Source organism: Camelus bactrianus, chromosome 11 (genome assembly GCF_048773025.1).
Source record: "Camelus bactrianus isolate YW-2024 breed Bactrian camel chromosome 11, ASM4877302v1, whole genome shotgun sequence".
Classification (NCBI taxonomy): Eukaryota; Metazoa; Chordata; class Mammalia; order Artiodactyla; family Camelidae; genus Camelus; species Camelus bactrianus.
Window position 1 is genome coordinate 30764625 of NC_133549.1, and position 19762 is coordinate 30784386.

At 43.1% G+C, this 19762-nt stretch overlaps 1 protein-coding gene across 11 annotated transcripts in view; it reads left to right on the plus strand.

Moving 5' to 3' along the window:
• ABLIM1 (actin binding LIM protein 1) overlaps positions 1–19762 on the plus strand; it is a 282459-nt gene that overhangs the window by 230193 nt on the left and 32504 nt on the right. For 10 of the 11 annotated variants that reach the window (XM_074373568.1, XM_074373565.1, XM_074373566.1 and 7 more), the window contains exons 7-11: positions 1527–1614; positions 4732–4790; positions 7602–7685; positions 16782–16859; positions 17539–17694. In XM_074373568.1, the coding sequence (XP_074229669.1) occupies positions 1527–1614; positions 4732–4790; positions 7602–7685; positions 16782–16859; positions 17539–17694 (465 nt within the window). The remainder of the gene's footprint in view (positions 1–1526; positions 1615–4731; positions 4791–7601; positions 7686–16781; positions 16860–17538; positions 17695–19762) is intronic. The other variant, XM_074373569.1, reaches the window with a different exon arrangement.

Here is a 19762-nt window from a genome sequence, read left to right on the forward strand (position 1 = left end):
ATGGGAATGCTTCTAATGTTCCACCACTAAATATGGTAGATACATTTTATCAGCTTGAAAAAATTTCTTTCTATTTCTAGCTTACTGAGGGGTGTGCTTTTCACTGCAGACAGCACCAGATTCCTGTCAAGGGGCTTTCATTCTCCCCTACATTTTCCTTGAGAATTCAGAGATTGTCCTAACTGACTAGGACCTCCCAGCATTGACACCCCAGCTGACTCAACATGGTTTAGAACTGAGTAATATTTTCTCTCTTCCTCCTCTCAGTCACATAGGAAGGCTTAAGGGAAGGAGCTGCTTTGTGGTAATATTTCCCTTCACCACCACCACCACATCCTTTAGAGAAAAATAAACAAACAAACAAAAATACTGTGTGGTTAAGAGCAAAATTCCACTTCTGGAATTTTCTGGCAGGCACCACTGGAAAGACTTCATTCCTGGCTTCTACTTTTAAATAACTTCCATTTTTTTCCCACTTGGCTATCTTGAGTAGCTGAACACCATCTCACACTCTAGTTGGCTAAGTGGTTTCATGGCTTCTACAGGAGGGTGTGAGAAAGGAATCACTACCTGACCTCTGATTTCCTGCAGGCCCAGGGTGCAGCCACTTCTAACTCTAGGCTCTCAGCACTGCCTTGCACACAGTTAATGCAAAAGAAATGTTTTCACAGTTGAGTAATGAAATATAATTACAGAGCACATTTGATCATTTTTAGGTGGTAAGTTTTCTTGCTTGGCTATGAACGAAAGGATCTCATTCTGTCAAGCGTGCACTTGCAGCATGGCTCTAATGTGACTTGGCACCTGTCTCGAGAATTATCTGTGTGTCCAGTGACATTTTGCTTTGGGGAAGTCAGCACCTGCTGTGATGGCATCTGTCATATTTAAGAATGTGAAATGCTGATGAGTAATGCAGAGCCACCTCAGTAAAATGCCTTCTTTAGAAAACAATTAAAAGGAGACTTCAGCAAAAGATAATTGTATACAGCATAGAGGAGAATTGGGGCTTCTTCCAAGATAAAAAGCAGTCTCTCATCTTGATGTAAGCTGGGAAGATTTTATCATTTTCAGACTGTTCAGCTGAGAAAGCAAGAACCTGCTAAATAAGGAGCCTTTCTTTTTATTGCTGTAGTACAAACCAACACTGGCCTCCAACATCAATTCAGATGTTCATGTGTTTGAGGTGGAGTTTCTTGGGAGATGGAGTGGACTCATCTCAGGCACATGACGTGTAACTGGCAACCAGCCAGGAGCACGCAAGCCAAGAGAGAGCTGGCAGCCAGAAACCCCAAGAGGCAAGGCAGCCCCACACGGCAGGCATGAGTAGCTGGTCTCTGAGCCCCTCCCAGTTCCAGTGGGGGCAGCTTCAGCTTCTAGGGCTGTTGGTATAGGAAGTTTGGTCAGTTGGACAATTATTTTTTCCTGCCGTAGCCTCTTCTCTTTTCCTCTAACTTCCCATGTCCAGAAAAGAGGCTGGGAGCAGTGACCAGGAGTAGGCTAACTATCTCCTACCTCTTCTCCTCCAGGCAGGCGACAAACACTACCACCCCAGCTGTGCACGATGCAGCAGATGCAACCAGATGTTCACAGAAGGAGAGGAAATGTATCTTCAAGGTAAGGTGGACTCAAGAACCCAGTAAGTTCTTCCCACCTGGAGAAAGAAAGCCTTGCTGTAGTTTGTTTGTTTTTAGAGGAGGCATTTCATTAGCTACAAGGCTACCCAGAGCCAAGATGAATGTAGCCAAATGTTACCGCATCAGTTAGTGTTAATCAGCCAAGCATTTGACATGCTGGCAGTGAGCCTCTGAGGCTGTTAACAAATGAATCTGCTGCTTCTGGAATGAATGAACTGGACTTGATGTTTGGGGCTGTGGAGGTGTAAGGCAAGACTGAAAATCAGATATTCCTCTCCTGACCCCACCTTCAACCCCCTGGGAATATGCTTGGGAAACAAAAGATAAAAAGAGGAAAAGCCTTTCTAGAAATGCTACACAATGGATGGCTACTTTGTCTTTTCTCACTTCACTATCCTGGGAGAAGGATTTTTTTGCAGGGGGGAAGGTGGGGTGTACCTCCCATGCTGCTCTTACCCAGGCTTTCAGGAAGAAAAATAATCTCATATTTTGTGAATTGCATAACAGATGTATTTCATCCCACTAAGATGGTATAACTGTCGTATTGAAAGAATGAGAGACAGAAAGTGAGAGAGAACACACTCAAAGTCCCTGAAAGAGAAATTGAGAAGTTTCTGGTGCCAAGAAAGTGCTCATTACCAGAGGGCTGGGTTTTTGTTTTGTTTTTTTCTTTTTTATAAAAAATAATTTAGAGAAATTTTCCTAGTGTACGAGTGTCATTAGTTTTTATCTCCTTCTCTAAAATTCTGAAGATGCCCAGAGAGCTTGAGGGGAGGGTTCTCCCCCAGTCAAACAGCACCATCTGTGCAAGCATTTTACTATTTTTAGCAGGAAAAGGAGTCATTAAATAGACAAGGGCTTATCAGTAAAAGTAGCAAGATCCGTAAGAGCTATTGCTTGTTCATTTTTGCTAATTACCCGGTCTCATCGGCCTTGGTGTGCCATTTCTTCATCTCTCTCTGCATGTAACACTGTGTGTAGTTTTAATGCATGGTTTGCTTGGCTCTCGGTTTTGTTTTTACGCAACTAAGAAAAGTCTCCAGAAAGAATTCTTAAGTATTAGAGCAAAGCTTTGGCTGCTCTTCCGTTAAAAATGCTATCTCTATGAGACACTGACAACCCAAACATCCTTTTCGCTTTAGAATGATCTCTCTGAAAAAGTATAATTAAAAATATCACTGAATTTTAAAAGCCCCCGATAAAGGCAAGTGACAAGCACCACGCCCGTGGTCTCACGTGGGCTTTACAGGACATATTTCCCCGAGGACAGTCTGTGAATCCGTGGGAGCAAGAGGCAGGTGTCACTTTCCATTTTCAGCATGGAGCAGATTGATTCTTCATTTGGTCTCCAGGCTCTGTTTTAGGTTTGAGTGCGTCAGTGACAGCCCTCAAAATCCAAGACCCATGAGTGCATATCACCCGTGCATCTGCTGAGAGCCAAGGCTCAAGGCTCTGGGTGCGGCTCTGCATGGTTATGTGGTTCTGGAAGCCGAGCAGAGTGATCTCAGGCTGCGCACAAGCACAGCACGTTCGTACGACAAGTAAACGGCTCTCAGTTAAGATGGGCTGCAGTCAGATTTCAGGGATTGTTGTAAATCCCTTCTGGAATTAGGCTTCGGCATTCTTCACCTGCCCTCGGCACGTCTTTGAAGAATGAGCAGTTTCATCTTCCCCAGCATCAGATGTCCTCTCTGGGTCACGTTCCCCGTGTGCCTGACCTCGGGAGAACAGTGTGATGCCGTGTGCACACCCGGGATTCTGGGCCAGGACTCCTGCTGCATAGAACCTCCACAGCACAGGCTGCCCCTGGGCCCGGCCCCGGCCCCCAGCCCTGGGCTCTCCACATTAAGAGGATGTCCTGTGCTTTGTCGCCAGCCCCAGAGTAAATGTTAGCGCTGAACAGACTGTGTGCCTGTCTGGTTTTTGTTTGTTTGATTTTTTTTTTTTTTTTTGGCCCGGAGTTAAGCAAAACAGAAATGATTGTTAAATAGGGATTAAAGTATTATTCTGATATAAACTGTATTTTCCTAGTCATCAATTTAATAGTAGTTTAGCTCAGTTGGTATAAAATAATTCGAGTTATTTTAATTTGATAGCTTTCTGAGTACACACAGATTGCTGCTTGAAGAGAGAAAGATTTCAACAGCGAAATGCAGGGAGTCTAATATTCATACTGAGACTCTTATTAAATTTACATCATTCGCTGATGGCTTTCAATTTAGTAACTTTATTTGCTCAAGTCTTTTTAAGTGCCCCTTCAAGCTCTTCTGTCCATCCCCACATTTGGACGTACCCTTATTGGAACATAGGACGTGCATATAGGTCTTATCCATAGTCGTATGACTGCATGTATTATTTATAGAGGCATCTGAAGTCATATAGGCAGGCACTGGATTCTTATAAGAGCTTTCTGTTGAGTATTAAGTGTTTTGCTTAGTTCTCTGCTACTGGTACCCTCCAGGAAGGTGCTTTACAGTCCTAGAGTGAGGCATTAATCCAGGAACACAAAATGATGATCAAGTAGTAACTTCACTAGTTTAAAACTGAAGACTTTTTAAAAGTTAATTAAAAGGTTAAAAGTTAAAGGAAACTTTTGAATTTCGAATGTAACTTTCAACCTTTCTGCTAGTTGGATTGATTTCCTGTATCTGTGTACATGACTATGGATAATTGGATCAACAAAAAAAATCCAGTGAGGTTTGCTTCTGGATGTAGCCGGTCTGGTTTGACTTTATTTCCCTCTAAATTGCTTGATTGTTTTGATGGCTTGTGGCTTGTATTTCTGAAATTAAACGCAGCTGTTAGTAAGCACGCAGACATTACTTTTAAAAGATAATGATATGGTTTTTAAAAATCACCACCACCCAGTCGAGAATTAAATGTCTCTTTCATCAAAACATTCTTGTGCCCAGTTAGTGGTCTCTGTGGTCTAGGATTATGAGTTTTATAGAACAAGCTCAGACGAGATGAGGGAAACTGACCTGGAGTTGGAGTTGTGATGATTCATTTGGGCACAGGCCGTTCTCAGAGGTTCTGTTTACTAGGACTGTGGCTTCTTTCTATTTTCTTAATTCTTAGCTGTGCGTTGTCTTTCCAGGTTCTACCGTTTGGCACCCCGACTGTAAGCAATCCACCAAGACGGAGGAAAAGCTGCGGGTAAGGAAGCCATTCGAGCTGTGATGCCTGATGCTTGGGACTGGAGTTTGGATGAAATTCCTTTATGATTTTTTTTTTTTTTTTTTTTTTTTGCTCTACAGCAGACCAAGTTGAAAGGCCATTTGGCCAGAAAAGGAGGTTCCCTCCTACCTTAAATTGATTGTGGGTTTTGTTCCAAATGCTCGTGTTGGACAAAATAAGCCTTGCCTCTTGAGTCAGGTTCTTAGGAAAGCATTCAAAGGAGAAGTCAGACTTTACAAGTGTTTCATCAAATTCTAGGTCCAACATCTGGTGACCTCCTCACCAGGCTTTTTTGGGCTTAGTCCAAAATGCACCACTCCAACCCAACCTCTGCAGCCATGGCTCAACTCTTGCTACATTTTACTAGCCTCTCAAGTCCAAATTGCCCGAGTGGCCTCCATCTCCAAAAGCTGATGATTTGTCAGATAAAACCTTTGGGGACAATCAGGATGAGCCCAGATGTGACAATGCGAATAAGTGTTCTTGATTGTTTCTGTCACTCAACCTTAAGTAGCACCAAAATGATTCCATAAACCATCCTAGAACATTGAGCACATGGGCAAAAGTTCTCTCTCACTTGTACAGCCTTCTGTACAATACTCAGATCACCTCCAGATGACAGTATTTTATTTGTTTCAGAGGCAAAGAGCTGTACACAGTTGGAGGGCCATGATCATAATCTGTATCTTACTCAGATGCCCCCAGTTTCTCACCTGGGAGTATTTTTCAGAGCAGTAATCAGACTGGACTCCAGTCCACTGTCTCTAAGATAGTTTAACTATCTTAGTGGGACCCTTGGAAAAAACTGGAGTTCGACTTCTCCACCTTAGGGAGTAGAGTGTCTCAGGGAAAAGAATGGCCCAGACTTATTTTGGAAGCCAGACTCTAGAAAGTAGTATCATTTCATCTTGATGGAGCTATGTATGTAATCCCCAGCAGTGCACAGATGGTCCATCACTGTGACCTAGCCACTAAGGTGTCACTGCTGAAGGAGTGACTTGTCTTCAGAGAAATGATTATCAGCAAGACCCAACTTTTTTTTTTGGCCTGCCACCCTGGGAATGTCAGCTCTTATTTTCGCTTTCCACTATCTTCCCTTTATTCTCAATGAAGCCCATGTCTGCCTGGGAGCTTTATTTTTCTTTTGCTTTTTTTCTTTTTCCCTCCCCTTCATTTATAAGATCAGAGGGAGATATTTTGCCATTCAGATAAGTTAGAAACTTGTCCCTTGCCTGTGACCCTGAATAAAAGGACTTGTCTTAGAATTCACAATTAATGTGAGCATATTTTAAGTAGAGGGGGAAGAAAATCACTTTTCTCAAACTAATTGATTAAAGACCAAACTGGAGAGGAATTTGTCCACCAGTATTAGAATGATTTGGTCCTTGTTTCAAGGTACACCTTCAGGTTGTGTGTGTGTACTTAACTCTCTAGCTCATCAACCAGGAACGGTCACCAGACTCTGGGATTTGAGAGAATCCATGGATGCTTTGAAAATGGGGTATCATTGGTGAGGGGAAGGGTATAGCTCAGTGCTAGAGTGTGGGCTTAGCATACAAAAGGTCCTGGATTCAATCCCCAGTACTTCTGTTAAAACAGTAAATAAATTTAAAAAAATACCTCCACCCAAAATTAAAAAAAAATTTTTAAAGATTAAAAAAAGAAAATGGGTTATCATTATAAAATACTAGAACATTAAAGATAGTGCATATTGTCACTTGTATTATAAGAATGTAAAATTCACATCAGAACTTGTGGATGCTACCCCCAAACCACCCAGCTAGCTAGCGGTTTGCACTGCCTCTGCAGTATTGCCTTCAGTTTTTTGAATAATCATTTTTACTTCATCTCTGATGAAGTCTTTTGGGAGACGAGAAGAATGCTAACGAGGCCAGACTGAATAGACCATGTCTTTTCTCTGTAAGGATTGCTTGAGTTTGCAGGTTGTGTTACTAAAATGATTTTGTTTTTAATATCAACACTGTTGATCGCATCTTGATGGAACTGTTTTGGATAAGCTTACAAAAACAACTAGTGAAATACTTCCACTCATTCTGGCCAAGAGGAGCTGTTGTTTTTTTCTTCCTTTAATGAAACTTTCCAGAGAATTCCAAAGCTCTTCTCCTAAAGCCAGCACTTACCACTTAGGGGATTAGGCCAGCCTCTGCTCCCTCACCCAGCAGTAAGGAGGACCATACATCTCTGCAGGGAAGAGGTTCTGATGCGCCCCAAGTGGGATACATGCTGACGTTGGTGGGGCTTAAAAAGGGGTAGGTTTTGAAGAAGGGAGTAGATCTTGTGATCTCTTAAGGGTGTGTCTACAGATCACAGTCTTGAGCCAAGATTTCCAGGCTGTCACATTAGTGCAGTTACCATAGCAAAATGAAAATGTTTTAAGAATCTTTCAGTAACCCCACTGAGTAATCCACATTCTCAGCATCTCAAGAACTTGTAGGGCGTTTCTAACAACAGATTTTTAAGAACAGCGGTTGCAGTGGCTTCTTACCCTTCATATATAAGAATGTCTAAGCCAAAATAAATGGAAAGGAATGATAAGGGGTTGGAACATAGGGAAATATACTGCAACTTGAAGACCAGTTACTCTGCTTTTCAACATGGACCCCAAAATATGCACACAAACATACACACAGACGTCAACTCAAGTGATATCACTTGTTGCTTACTGTCAAGTTAGTTTTCCTAAGGGTCTTTGCTTTTTTTAATAGTGTTTCTGAATTGAGGCTATTTGTTTGTTTATTTCATTCTTCCCTTTTTCATGTTTCATGGCAGCCACCAAACATTCGTCGCTCTCCATCTGCTTTCTTTTATCCCAAAAGTCTGATTCGACGCACAGGACGGTCCCCGTCTCTGCAGGTTGGAGCTGCGTCCGGGCGGAGGCTGGAGCCGCCGTCCTGGGCCCCAGGCTTCTGTTGCTTTTCCTCCCTGTGCTGCTTTCCCCGCATAACTCTCAGCTCCCGCAGAGGCAGATGCTTCTTCTCACCCCACGGAGTGCATCTCACACTCTGATTCCGGCTGTTTTCTTCTCTGGACAATGTTTTCCTTTAGAGCAGCAGCTAAAGCATTGTCTTCAGTGCAATGAGCAGCCAGCACATTAGTTGTGTGTTGTGTGTTCACACATTTGTTTGCTGAACACATATTTGCCAAGCATCTGGGTATAGTCAGGAAGAAAAGACAGGTACATAGTTATAATATGATACAGAAACGTACCACAGGATATGGATCGTGAAGATCAGGGAATGTCAGGTGAAGAAAAGGAGCCCGAGGGACACTTCCTGGGAGGAGTGGTCTTTGAGTTGCATTTTGGAGACTGTGTGAGATTTGAACATGTAGAGATGATGAGAAAGGGGTGGGCCTGGTGATGAGAGCTGGGGAAATGCCGCGCTTGGGGAGGGAGGGGTTTGGCTCAAGGAAGGAGTAGCAAAGTGGGAAAGGAAACAAACAAGACCAGGTCCTGCTCTGCAGAGACCGGGGGATATACATAGATGCCCGTCGGCTCTCCCTAAGAATTCCCATGAAGTAGCTCTCCTTTCCCACCTTAAAGATGAAGAGACCGAGACCCATCGTAGTTAACTAACTTCCCCAGAGTTAGCAGCAGTAACGGTGAGCCCATCACTCAGGTTTTTTCCTTGTTCTACAAGGAGAGAGTGAGAGAGAAATCTGGGAAGACAAAAAGAGGAGAGCACGGAAGACTGGCGAGTCCGACGGTGCATCAGGCAGAGATGGTGTTTAAGGGCGGCGCCCACTGCCCAGAGCATCCTACAGGAGCTGGGAGGGGACTCGGCCAGCTCTCCAGATGAGCAGTGAGGCAGGAGACTGTTTTCCCTGCACACGCTTGACCTTCTTTCAGCGTTTCTTAGAATCAGATGAAACCTTGGCCCTTGAAATTACGAGTGACTTCACAATCCCGTCTTTGTCCAGATGAAACCCATTTTGTAGGGGCTGTTGACAACTCAGGGTTGCAGCACAGCTCTTTAGTCTGGCCTTTGTGCCTCGGCCTGTTGCCTGTGCCTGCCAGGCTGCACTGCGGCCGAGAACAGTTTGGGTTTGAATCTACTTACATTAAAACTTCTCTTTCTTTAAATGACTTGGAAGATACTTAGAAGTACAGAGATTCAGAGTGGAAAGAAACCTTTTAGACACCAACCTGCTAACTTTTCTCATCTGTAGAAAGAAGTCGGCCCAACGCTATGCAGATTATGAGCAGCAAGACTTAACTGCAGATTCCAGGCCTGGGGTGCATTGCATTGGCCTGTGATGCTGGATGGATTACATCCAACATGTATTTGTCAGATAATCTTCCTCTATCTTAAAGTTGGGGGGCAGGGTTTCACATACACTGAACTCATAATGTCATGAATCCAAGAAACAGCCAAAGATCGTTCCCACTGCAAGTCAGTGCTCAGAATTAGTGCCTACTTGGCAAGAAGGTGCTTTTTCTATAGCTTTTGGGGTTTTTTCCCCCAAAAGTACACTTTATAACTCAAATAGTGTTCTATTTTATTAGCCTAAGGCTATCGCCAAGTAATTCATTTTCACAACTTGAGAAAAATACCATCATCAAGTGTGAAATTTTTGGGTTTGCTCCAGATCATTAAGTATAAGAGATGTAAAGCATCTTGAGAAGTGATGGGTTGGTGGAGGAAAGACAGAGAGAGAGGTCTGTTTTTAAAAACCTCTTTCTTCCTATCCTGTTGTTCAAAAGAGGCATCTGATTCCCATTATCCAACCTTAAATATTGGTGAAGTCAACCGTAGCCCCATCACAGAAAAGCATAAACAGCTTGGGCCCTGGCAGAGAAAATGGGCCCTTTGACAAGGCCTCCCTTCACCCATTGGCCATTAAGGAGCAGTTCACCAGAGCCTTTGAGAAGCCTGAAAATGCCAAAGCAATTCTCAGGTCACCCGGACGTTTTGATCTTCTAAATGCTGTGGCTTACACAGCAGCTCATCATCTCAGCAGATCAGGTTGGTGAAAACACCTTTAGTTGTTAGCTAAACTGTACTCCTTGCAGGGACATTCAGCACTCCATGCCCCAGAAATAAGCCTGGCTCTGTTGTGGAGGAAAGTCATTTTATTATTTTTATTCTGAAATCCCCCGCTTCTTTCCTCTTGATGAATTTTAGGTAAAAGAAGTTGATGAAAATATAATTACCTAAGAAAAACACACTATGATTTTGCTTACTCAGAAGAGTTTTAGAGGAATAGTAAATTTTGACTGTAGGTAAAAGTCAGTACTAAGCATTTGTAATTCCTTGTTGTGATTCACCAGAGACAAAGCACATGATATTCCCAGGATCGCGTTTGTAACAATCGAGTGGATCACTTGCTTTCATTCTAAAAAAGGGCTTTTCTGCTGTGCCTTTGGAGGCTAAAGCATGAATGACTGCCATTCAAAATGGGCATGAGATTTTTTTTTCTTCAGAAACTAACATTCACTGTATTGTAACGTATGCACTTGCAAACCTGTCATATACCAAACACTGTGTGTATATTTCTACAGAGGAGCTAATTAGAGGCTTTAAGTATGTCTAGAACAAGGAAATAGTGTTGTTGGTTATTGTTTTATTAATGTTGCTACCATACATACTGCTTTTTTCCCCCAGCTTTTGCTTTGTTTGGATAGTTTATTGTTTTTGATGTGTCTTTACAATTCATCAGAACATATAGGTGTTCAGATTTGTACTTTAAGGACAGAGAGGCCTCTTGGCCATGGTAGAGGCAGTTGTGCAACGTGCCCAGAGAAGGGGATGTGTGCCAGTGAGCCCTTCCTACTTCCTCGCAAACACAAATTTCTTTTTCTAAAGGGAATTCCTTTCCTGACTTAGCAGTGAACACTTAATATATGCAGATTTTAAAAGTATTCCTTCTTCTGCAGCTATTACCGCCACCTTGTCTAGTGAACTTCAACAGAAACCCAAGGCAGGTACTGTCCACCTTAGCAGCACTTCGTATAAGGTGTCAGTCACCTTATATCAGTAGTTGCCCCATAGGTGTTCATCCGATCTCTCTGGTCTGGTTGCCAGTTGCCTGTAGTTTCTCTCCCTTCTTAGAGCATGGCTTTGGATGAATGCAAATTAGATGAACGTAGTTGTTGCATCCCTGTTCCTGCTGAGTGGGGGGAGGGCAGGGACAGCAAAGAGCTCTCCCACAGTTTCCTGCTAAGAAGGGACCAGGCGTGCATGGTGGCCCATAATTGAAAATAAATGGAAAATGTCATTTCCCTGCTTAATCTCCAGGCAGAGCTCTGGTAAGTGTTTTTAATGGTCAGTATCTGAAAAACGATGAGAACTGGGGTGGAAATATAAAAAATTCTCTTCCATGTAATTTACCTTCTGTGATTGTGCCTTCGGAATTGACAAAAGTTGTAGAACAGATGGACGAAGACCAGGCGTAGGGGGAAATGTCAAGTGAGAGGTAGTCAGAGGGATTTTTACAAAGATTTCGTAGAGAAAACAAAGAGATGTGCGTTTTCAAGCATCTACTGTTAATGGTCAGATGCCATTTTTTCTTTTTCCTGTTGAAATGAACAACTTGTCTTATGGTGAGATCTCTCTTTGTTGATTTTTTTTCCTTTGAGAAAAATAGAAAGCCTTTTTGGAGCCAAAAGTAAGTATATGAAGATGTGCTGGAGAAATAAATGTAGATGGAAACCCCTTCCTCACGCGAGATTGAGGACCACCACATACAACTAGAAGCTTCTTACTGAAGGGGCCTTTCCTCTTGTTGCCAAAACAAGGATTAACTTATTTGCCTAATCTTGTTGGCAGAATACTTTGAGAGATCACAGCCAGTCTAAAACCCTTCCTATGTCTACCTTGTTTTTTCCACCCTTCCTCCTACTCTTTTTTTTTCCCCCCAAAGATGGCATCAAAAGAAAGAATTGAATTTTTCCAACTGTACTTTCAAGTTGTTTTTTTTCTGTAAGGCATGAAAGAAAGAGGGATTAAAGGAGAGTAAGTAAATTATATCTGCTTTAACAGGTCCTTGTTTCCTTTTCTGTGTACAGCAGAGGTGAGCATACCTCTGGGGATAAATATTTGAAATTATCTTCATTTATAATATAGGCAAGAGGATAATTTTGTTCATCGTAACTCTTGTAGAGAATGCCAGAAACAAAGGCTATGGACCTCTTTGGGTTATTGACTTAATTTGGTGAGTCAGTATTGTTTACTTGGCTATTTGAACAGCTCGAAATACTAATTTGGGTTAAATAATTGCCCCTAAGGCTCATGTGGGAACATAGGTCATCTGTAACTTTGTAACAACCCAAAGAGGTGACACTAGAATTAAGTTAATGATAAACAAGAAGCTGTCAGTGGGATTTGAAACAGGGAAAACATGTCAGTAAGTTGTTGGTTTTGAGGTGAAGGTGAGCTTTAATTTGAGTGACTGGATCTGAGCTGCTATGTTGGAAGACAGCTTTGTGCCTTTTGAAGATGAAAGCCATCAGAGACCCTCAGCAAGTTATGTTTTAACTAGGGGGAAAATACAGCTAGAAGGAGAAAAGGGGTCCTTTTAGTAATGCAGAAGGCGTTCATTGAAAATTCAGCATGTTTATTGCCTCTCTTATTTTAAAATACTTCTCTCGAATTACATTTGCATTTGGTCTTGAACCATTTGGATTTCTTTTGTCCTATGATGTAATACTAGGATTTGGCTTTTTTTTTTTTAATTAACCCCTTAAAACACATTTAAAAAATAAAATTCACCGTGTTTAGAATTCTACATGGTTAGAACTGAAATTCTAAATATTTAAGATGAAAACTTCAACAGTAATAGTCTAGTTTTTAGAAGTAATGTTATTATCTTCATAAGGGAGAGACCTCTACCCTCTGCTGGTTGAGCAAATACACCGTGGGAGCCAGGAGGGGCTGTGGCCAAAAGCAGGCAATTTGTGTGTGCCGTTTAAGCTTAGAGCACAGTTCAAGAGGCAGCAAACCAGAGCTGCTGTGGCAGCTAAGACAGGCCTGTGCAAGCTCTTTGCCATCCGGTGTGGAAAGGCGTTAGTGACTAGAGCCCAGATGTGAGCAGGAAGTCACCGTCTGGGGAGGATACAGAGTCACTTCCTGGAGTTCTCCAGAAGGGGAAGGACATCTCTCAGCTCCAGGTGCATCTGCTGCCCCACGTGCAGAGATAATTAATGTCTCTGAGTTCCGATGGGAAGGCGTCCAAGGGTGGTAGGTACAGAGAACTCTAGGGAAGTCCCGTCTACAGAGCTCACATCTGAAAGGACTACCCTGTTGTGCAGAGCCAGATAGAGGCAGCGCTGGCCTTCGTTATAGGAGACGAACTGGCTAAGAACTCCAGTCTGATGTCAGGTGTCTGGGAAATGCTGAATAGTTGCCATGTGCCAGGCAAGGTGCTTGAAGCTTTATGCGTAGCATCTCATTTATCCCTATGAAGTAGGTGCCGGAAATACCGTCTCCTCCATTCTATAAGGAGAGAAGTTGAAGCTCAAGGGAGTTAAAAGGGGGAAGAAAAGAGAGAGAGAGAGGAAAGAAAAGGACAAGAGACACTCATGTAATGTCACACAACTAGTAGAGCCAGTGTGTGAACCAGGGTATTGGACTCCAGAGCCAGCCTTTTAACCCCACTGGGTTAACCCCACTAGATTATACTAGACAGAGTTATGTGTTATCCCACTATTTCATTTTAAACAAATAATGGCCAAAGTAAGCAAATAGGCAAGCAAGAAGGTAACCCAACCCATAAACAAGATGCCTGCAGAAGTAAACTTTACAGTAAGGTTAGGAGGTCAGAAGAAAATGAAGGCAAACGGTGGCAGATGCAGTGAGAGAGAGAGCAGGTTCCGAATCTCTGAGAGACAGCTGGAGCATTCCTCCAAGACGCTAAGTTGATTGATGGTACACCTGGCACAGGGAGCTCTCTGACAAGGGCCAGAGCAGCCGCGGACTTGGTGAACGTCAGCTTGACTTTGAAAACTGACTATGAATCTCTGAAATCTTTATTTTGGAATCAAAGAACTCAGGGCAGGTGTATGCAAATTGAAGGTAATTCCAATCTGAGATCTGAGAATCTTTGAAGAATTAATCGGACTTGACAAGAATTCAGATCATCGGAGAACTCTTAAAACCTTTAGTGCAGCAATATTAACAGGGTAAATGAGCATGATAAATGCTTCTGAGAAAGCCTGTGTAACTCACAGAGCACTGTGCAGTGAAGAAGGAAGGGAGAGAGAGAGAGACAGCTGGGACAGGCTAGTTCAGCCAGGAGACCTTTTCCTTCTGTTGTCATCCCTGGAAGGGAGCAGGAGAGACCCCTTCCTGACGCATGCTCGCATGCTCGCATTCTCCTGTAACTGTGTCCCTATCAGTGTGTGCAGGACACGCGAGCACAAAACACTTCAGAGCCATCCCCAGGTGCATCGTTACAGCAAAGACAGAATGTATCCCTGACCCACATTTGGCAAAAATAAGGATGAGTAACATGGGAGAGACCCCAAATCTCAGCGTGCACTTAGGCTATTCCCACAGTGTCCTCGCTGCTTGTTAATGAAAACAAGGCTTTGTCATAGCAACGCCAGCAACCGAAGACGTCTGACTGTCCTGGGGTACACCCTGTCTTAACCCATCCACCCCAGCGCTGAGCTGTTGCAGGCTTCTGATAAGCTGGTGGCAGTAAAACCATTTTCAGTTAGCAGGCACTCTTTTCCACCAGTTCATCTCGATATTTTTCTCTTGCTTTCACTTTATTTGTCCCAAAGCTATGTTGATGAGAAATAAATGGTCACACTCGCCTGACAATATGGGCAAACCATTTAGTGCTGGGACGAAGAGCTTGGGCTCTGCCTCCTGACTGGCTTCAAATCTTGACACTCGCCTACCTGTACATGACTCTCCCCAGATCCATAAAATAGGGTTGGTAGCAGAACCTACTTCACAGGGTTATTGAAAGAATTAAATCCGATCATTCCTGGGAAGTGCTCAGCACAGGGCCTGCCACGTGGGATGTGGGCAGTTCATGTTAGGTGCTATTCATCTTCTCATGACATCTCTTTTAGGAGCGCTGCGTGGTGATGGTGTCACTTCTCTTGTTTTGATTGGGAAATGGACTGAGAAGTCGGACTTTTTGAGTAGTGTTTTTATGTGACGCCTTTTTTTTTTTTGCATTGTACTCAGATTTGGGAATTTTCTCATTCTGAGATATGCCTGTGATTGGAAAATTGTCACTCTAGGAGGAAACTGCTTGTATGCGGCAGGTCTTGGAGAGGAGGGCCAGACGTGTGGAGTGTGAGTTCTCCAACCCCTTCCACCCTTGTATCTCAAAGATACCGGGGACACTGGTGAGAAAAATTGATCACAGCCTTCCAGCAAATTCTTACTGTCAGAGTGAGTCTCATCACTGCCTGACCCGAGTTGGCCAGACGGGTTTGCTTTCATTGTTTCCGATGTGAGTTACAAAGTGATGCCACATCCTTGTTTTTAGGAGGTTTTGGTTTTGGTTCGGTTTGGTTTGGTTTTGGCTTAGTTACCCTCATATTCAAGGTACCAAAATATCAGGAGAAACAGTCCTGAAGAGGAAAAGTTCTGTTCCTAACATAGAACTATAAATTATCCTCTCCAAGAAATAGCTGCACGGAGGGGACCAAATCTTCCGAGACCAGGCCTTTGATTTTTCTTTGCAGAGCTTTCTAGAACATACCAAGCAGAGGTGGGGGGCAGTTAATCGTAGTTCGTGCATTTCTCTCCCCCTCCTGTCACCACGCACTCTCTGGGTCTTCTAGGTCTGTATGACAGTATCCAGTTGATTTTACCTTCCCTAGTGGCCGACCACTAACCCTACCTCTGACCTGCCGTGCGGTTAGGCTCGCATCATGCAATTAACATGAATCGAAGTACCCACAAACTGAGTATTTATTTACAAATAATAAATTCTAGCTCATTCCCTCAGCACATATGTATGCCTTCTATGTACTTGTGCAAAACATTGTGCGTATACAGTGGTGAGGGAATAAACCTTCTGAAAGCAGGTATCGTAACTAGAGGTACTGAGGGAGATTGACACGATGATGAAACCGACAAATACAGGATTATTAAGCATTATCCATGAAGGAAAAAGTAAGAGTGATACTATGAGAGAAAATGGCAAGGTTATCAGCTCTGGATTGAAAGATCTGGGGAGAGTAGAGCTCAGTGGCAGAGTGTGTGCTTAGCATGCCCGAGGTCCTGGGTTCAATCCCTAGTACCTCCTCTGTTAAAAAATAAATAAATTAAAATAAATAAATACATAAATAAGTAAACCAAATTACCTCCCCCCAAACAAACATACAAAAAGATCAAGAAAGGTTTCTTTGAGAAGGTGATATTTAAGCCAAGATTGAAGGAGGGAAAAAAAAATCAACCAAGTGAAAGTGGAGATCAGGGCATTCCCAGCAGAGGAAGCAGCAAGGGTAAGAACCCTGTGGGAGTGATACGTACCATGTCCTGTGAGTGATGGGGGAGGAAGGCAGGGACAAAGTCCCGAGGCCCTGGGAGTTGTGATTTTATTCTAGATGGACGCGGACGCCAAAAGCAGGATAGTGATAAACCCAGTTGTGTTCTTCAAAGAGCTCTCTGGCCTCTGGGTGCCAGGGGGACTTGAAGAGGACAAGAATGAAGGCTGGAAACCCACAGAAGAGGCCACTGCGATAGTGCAGACAAGCAGAGGTGGTGACTGGGGCCGGGATGGTGGCAGTGGAGAGGGGGAGGAATGTGCTCGCAGGTGTGGTGAGGGACAAGTGAAAAAAGAAGAGCCCCTGAATGCGTTTTCCAGGCTGGTGGCACAACCAGTTCTCACTGACTTTTCTTGGATGCATTTTCCCTTTTTGAGAAAAGTTAAAGATCTTTCTCTTTTTAACCAGCTTAGTTTTTAGGAAAGTGTAGGGACTTAGGCCAGGCTTGATTCTGAAGCCATGGTCTGGAATCTGACAAGTCACTGTTTATTTTACAGCCTACCAGGACTTCCTCCGAAAGCATCTATTCTAGACCAGGCTCCAGTATCCCTGGCTCTCCCGGTCACACTATATATGTAAGTACTGGGAGAGAGACTTCCGGGACAGGGAAGGTGGCAAGGTGGTGAGAGTGGGCTGGATGATGCAAAAGAGAGTAATTCAAGATGATTTCTATTTCTGTGATGAAATCCAGTTTTCATTTTTGTAGGTCAGTTTTACATGTGAATGTGACCACTGGTATAGAGTAATCACGTAGATGACCTAAAAATGCAGGAATATGATGCAGGACCTAAAAAATTGGTTGTACCTAATTTGCAAATAGATACTTGAGGATTAATTATACATTTTATAATGCTGATACTGAGTGTTCTTAAATTCTGCCACGAAGATCTTTAAATATTTAGTTTTTTAAATATGCAGTTCTTGTTTTTAGCCATCTGGGAGAATTGTTTTTGACCATCTGTTTAAGCTTTTCTTTCTTAATAAATTTAGAAAATTATCCTGAAGTTTTGCAGACTTCTCTACTTGATGGAATCTACATAGGCTTTTTCCAAAGCTTTTGGTGACTTTATTTAAAAACATGATTAATATCTGGTATAAACAGGCAATTTTATAAAGAGTATGACCATGCTAAGCAAAGTGTTTTGGGTTTTATTTTTAAGATCTTCACTTTTTAAGCAGGACATAAGATGCACTAAAATAATTCCCCGAAGATGAGATGGCAGTGTAATTTTTCCTTCTGTTTAACTTCGGCAGGCAAAAGTGGACAATGAAATCCTGGATTACAAGGATTTAGCAGCCATTCCCAAGGTCAAGGCAATTTATGACATTGAACGTCCAGATCTCATTACCTACGAGCCTTTCTACTCTTCGGGCTATGATGACAAACAGGAGAGGCAGAGCCTGGGAGAGGTAATAAGTTCCCAGAAGTTGTGAGTGAGAGACTTATTTCTCTTTTGTCACATTTATAAGAGCTACTGATTGGAATCAGAATAAATCAGAGAGTCCTTCTGATTGCCCACAATTTGCAGGCTTCTATACCAGGTGCTCTGAGGTAGTCAAAAACCTATCACAGCATCCCTGCCCTTGGGAGGTGATGGAGAGGTAGGGGAGCAGACCAACCACAGAAAATGCATAAGCATTAGTACCAGGTTGTAGGGTACAGAACCAGCATTCCGGGACGGAAGCCCAAGTTGTCAGGGGAGAGTCTGTGGGCGGGGCAGGGGGAATCATGGAGGGAGGGTCCGCGGTGGGGGCGGGGGCATCTTGGTCTCGGGCACCAAGATGGGGACCATGAGGAGAGAGACCATGACATCATGTGGACCACGAGGAGAGAGCACACCCCCTACATTTGGACAGCTTTAGTTTTCAGCATTGCAAGACAGAATGTGCAAGAAAAGAAAAAGCAGAGAGAGTAGGGCCATGACACAGCACAGTGGTAGGAGCCCGGGTTCTGGAATCAAGGCACCCGGACTCAGCCTAGGCACTCCACATGCTGGCTGTGTGACTTTGACTGTGAAACAACCATTCTGATCCTAGTTTTCTCGTCTGTAAAACAGATAAGATGACAGAATCCACCTCATGGGGTGTTAGGTTAAAATAAACTATTAAAGATTAATATCTGTGTATGTAGATAATTTATCATCTGTTAAAGCCAATATCATTAACGAATTATTAGAGCAATTAACAGAGAGCCAGACTTGGGGTAAATGTTCAGCAAATGGAAGCTACTACTCTTGTTTCCACCTGTCCTCCTGGGGCTTATTAATGCTCTCCCGACATTCATGGCCCACAGGCTGGAGCGCAGCCTCAGCCCCTTGGTGTCCTCCCCTCCCTGTCCCCGAGGTCACGTGGGCTCTGGTCTATTTCCCGTGGCCTACTCAACTCACTCTCATTTTTTCCCCTTTTTATTTTTTTTTTTAAATTGGAGTCATCTATAGACTGACTTGAGTTCACTCAGAGGTGTTTCCCAAGTAGTGGACTGAAATGAGCCATTCAACCAAGGCTAAAACCGGCAGTAAACTATCTGTAAACTATCACAGTGCTTTGAGATCTTAGATGAAGAAAGGTCATGAGGACGTGGTGATTCTGTTTAATTTATTCTCAATATCTAGGTATAATTTTATTTTATAATTACATGTATGTTTAATTATAGTTATATATATTTTATATATAATACATATATACGTATATATATTTCTTTTTATTTCTTATTATCCAATCTGGGTTTTTATTCCTGAGCATAGCCCTGCATAGAAATGCTCCTTTGGGCAGAAAGCGGTGTTCGTTTTTGTGTAGTGCCACCTAGTGGTCCCATCCCTGTAACTGCATCTACAGCAGCTCTCAAATGCAGATTGATAGGCCTGGGTTGTTCAGTTGCTTTTGGACTGCGCAGAGTTTCATAGGGGATAAAGTGCGAAGGAAGATTCCTGAACAGATCGTACAGGGGCTGGTCCTAGAGCAAGGAGATGAGGACCTCCTAGTGTTCCAGTCATACGAGCAAAGGGGAGACGAGTGGTTTTATGACATTACAGATTTGGCAGATGTGTGTATGTTTCTGTCTTTACCAGTGGCTCCATTTTGGGCAGTAAAATGAAGCCTGAAAGTTTGGGCTTCGAAGTGAACATTTATGGGTTTAGGACCAGACTCCAGTATTTACTCTCCGTATGACTTTTGGGAAAATTACATATTTCAATCTCCTTATCTGTGAACTCAAGATAATAACACCACCTACCTTAGAGGCTTTCTGTAGGGATTAAGTGAAATATTTAGGTTACAGCAGAACCTGGCACATAGTAGGTACTCAACAAAAATGCTGGCTGTCATCATAATCAGCACTGTTACTGTCACCACCTAGAATGATGACCTGTGGGTTTCTCTGAGCATAGAGTCTGGATGGGAGGATGCCCCCACCCCGATAGGAAGTCACACGTATCTGTGAACTCTTCCCCAACACGTGGATCTGACAACTTAGAAGAGT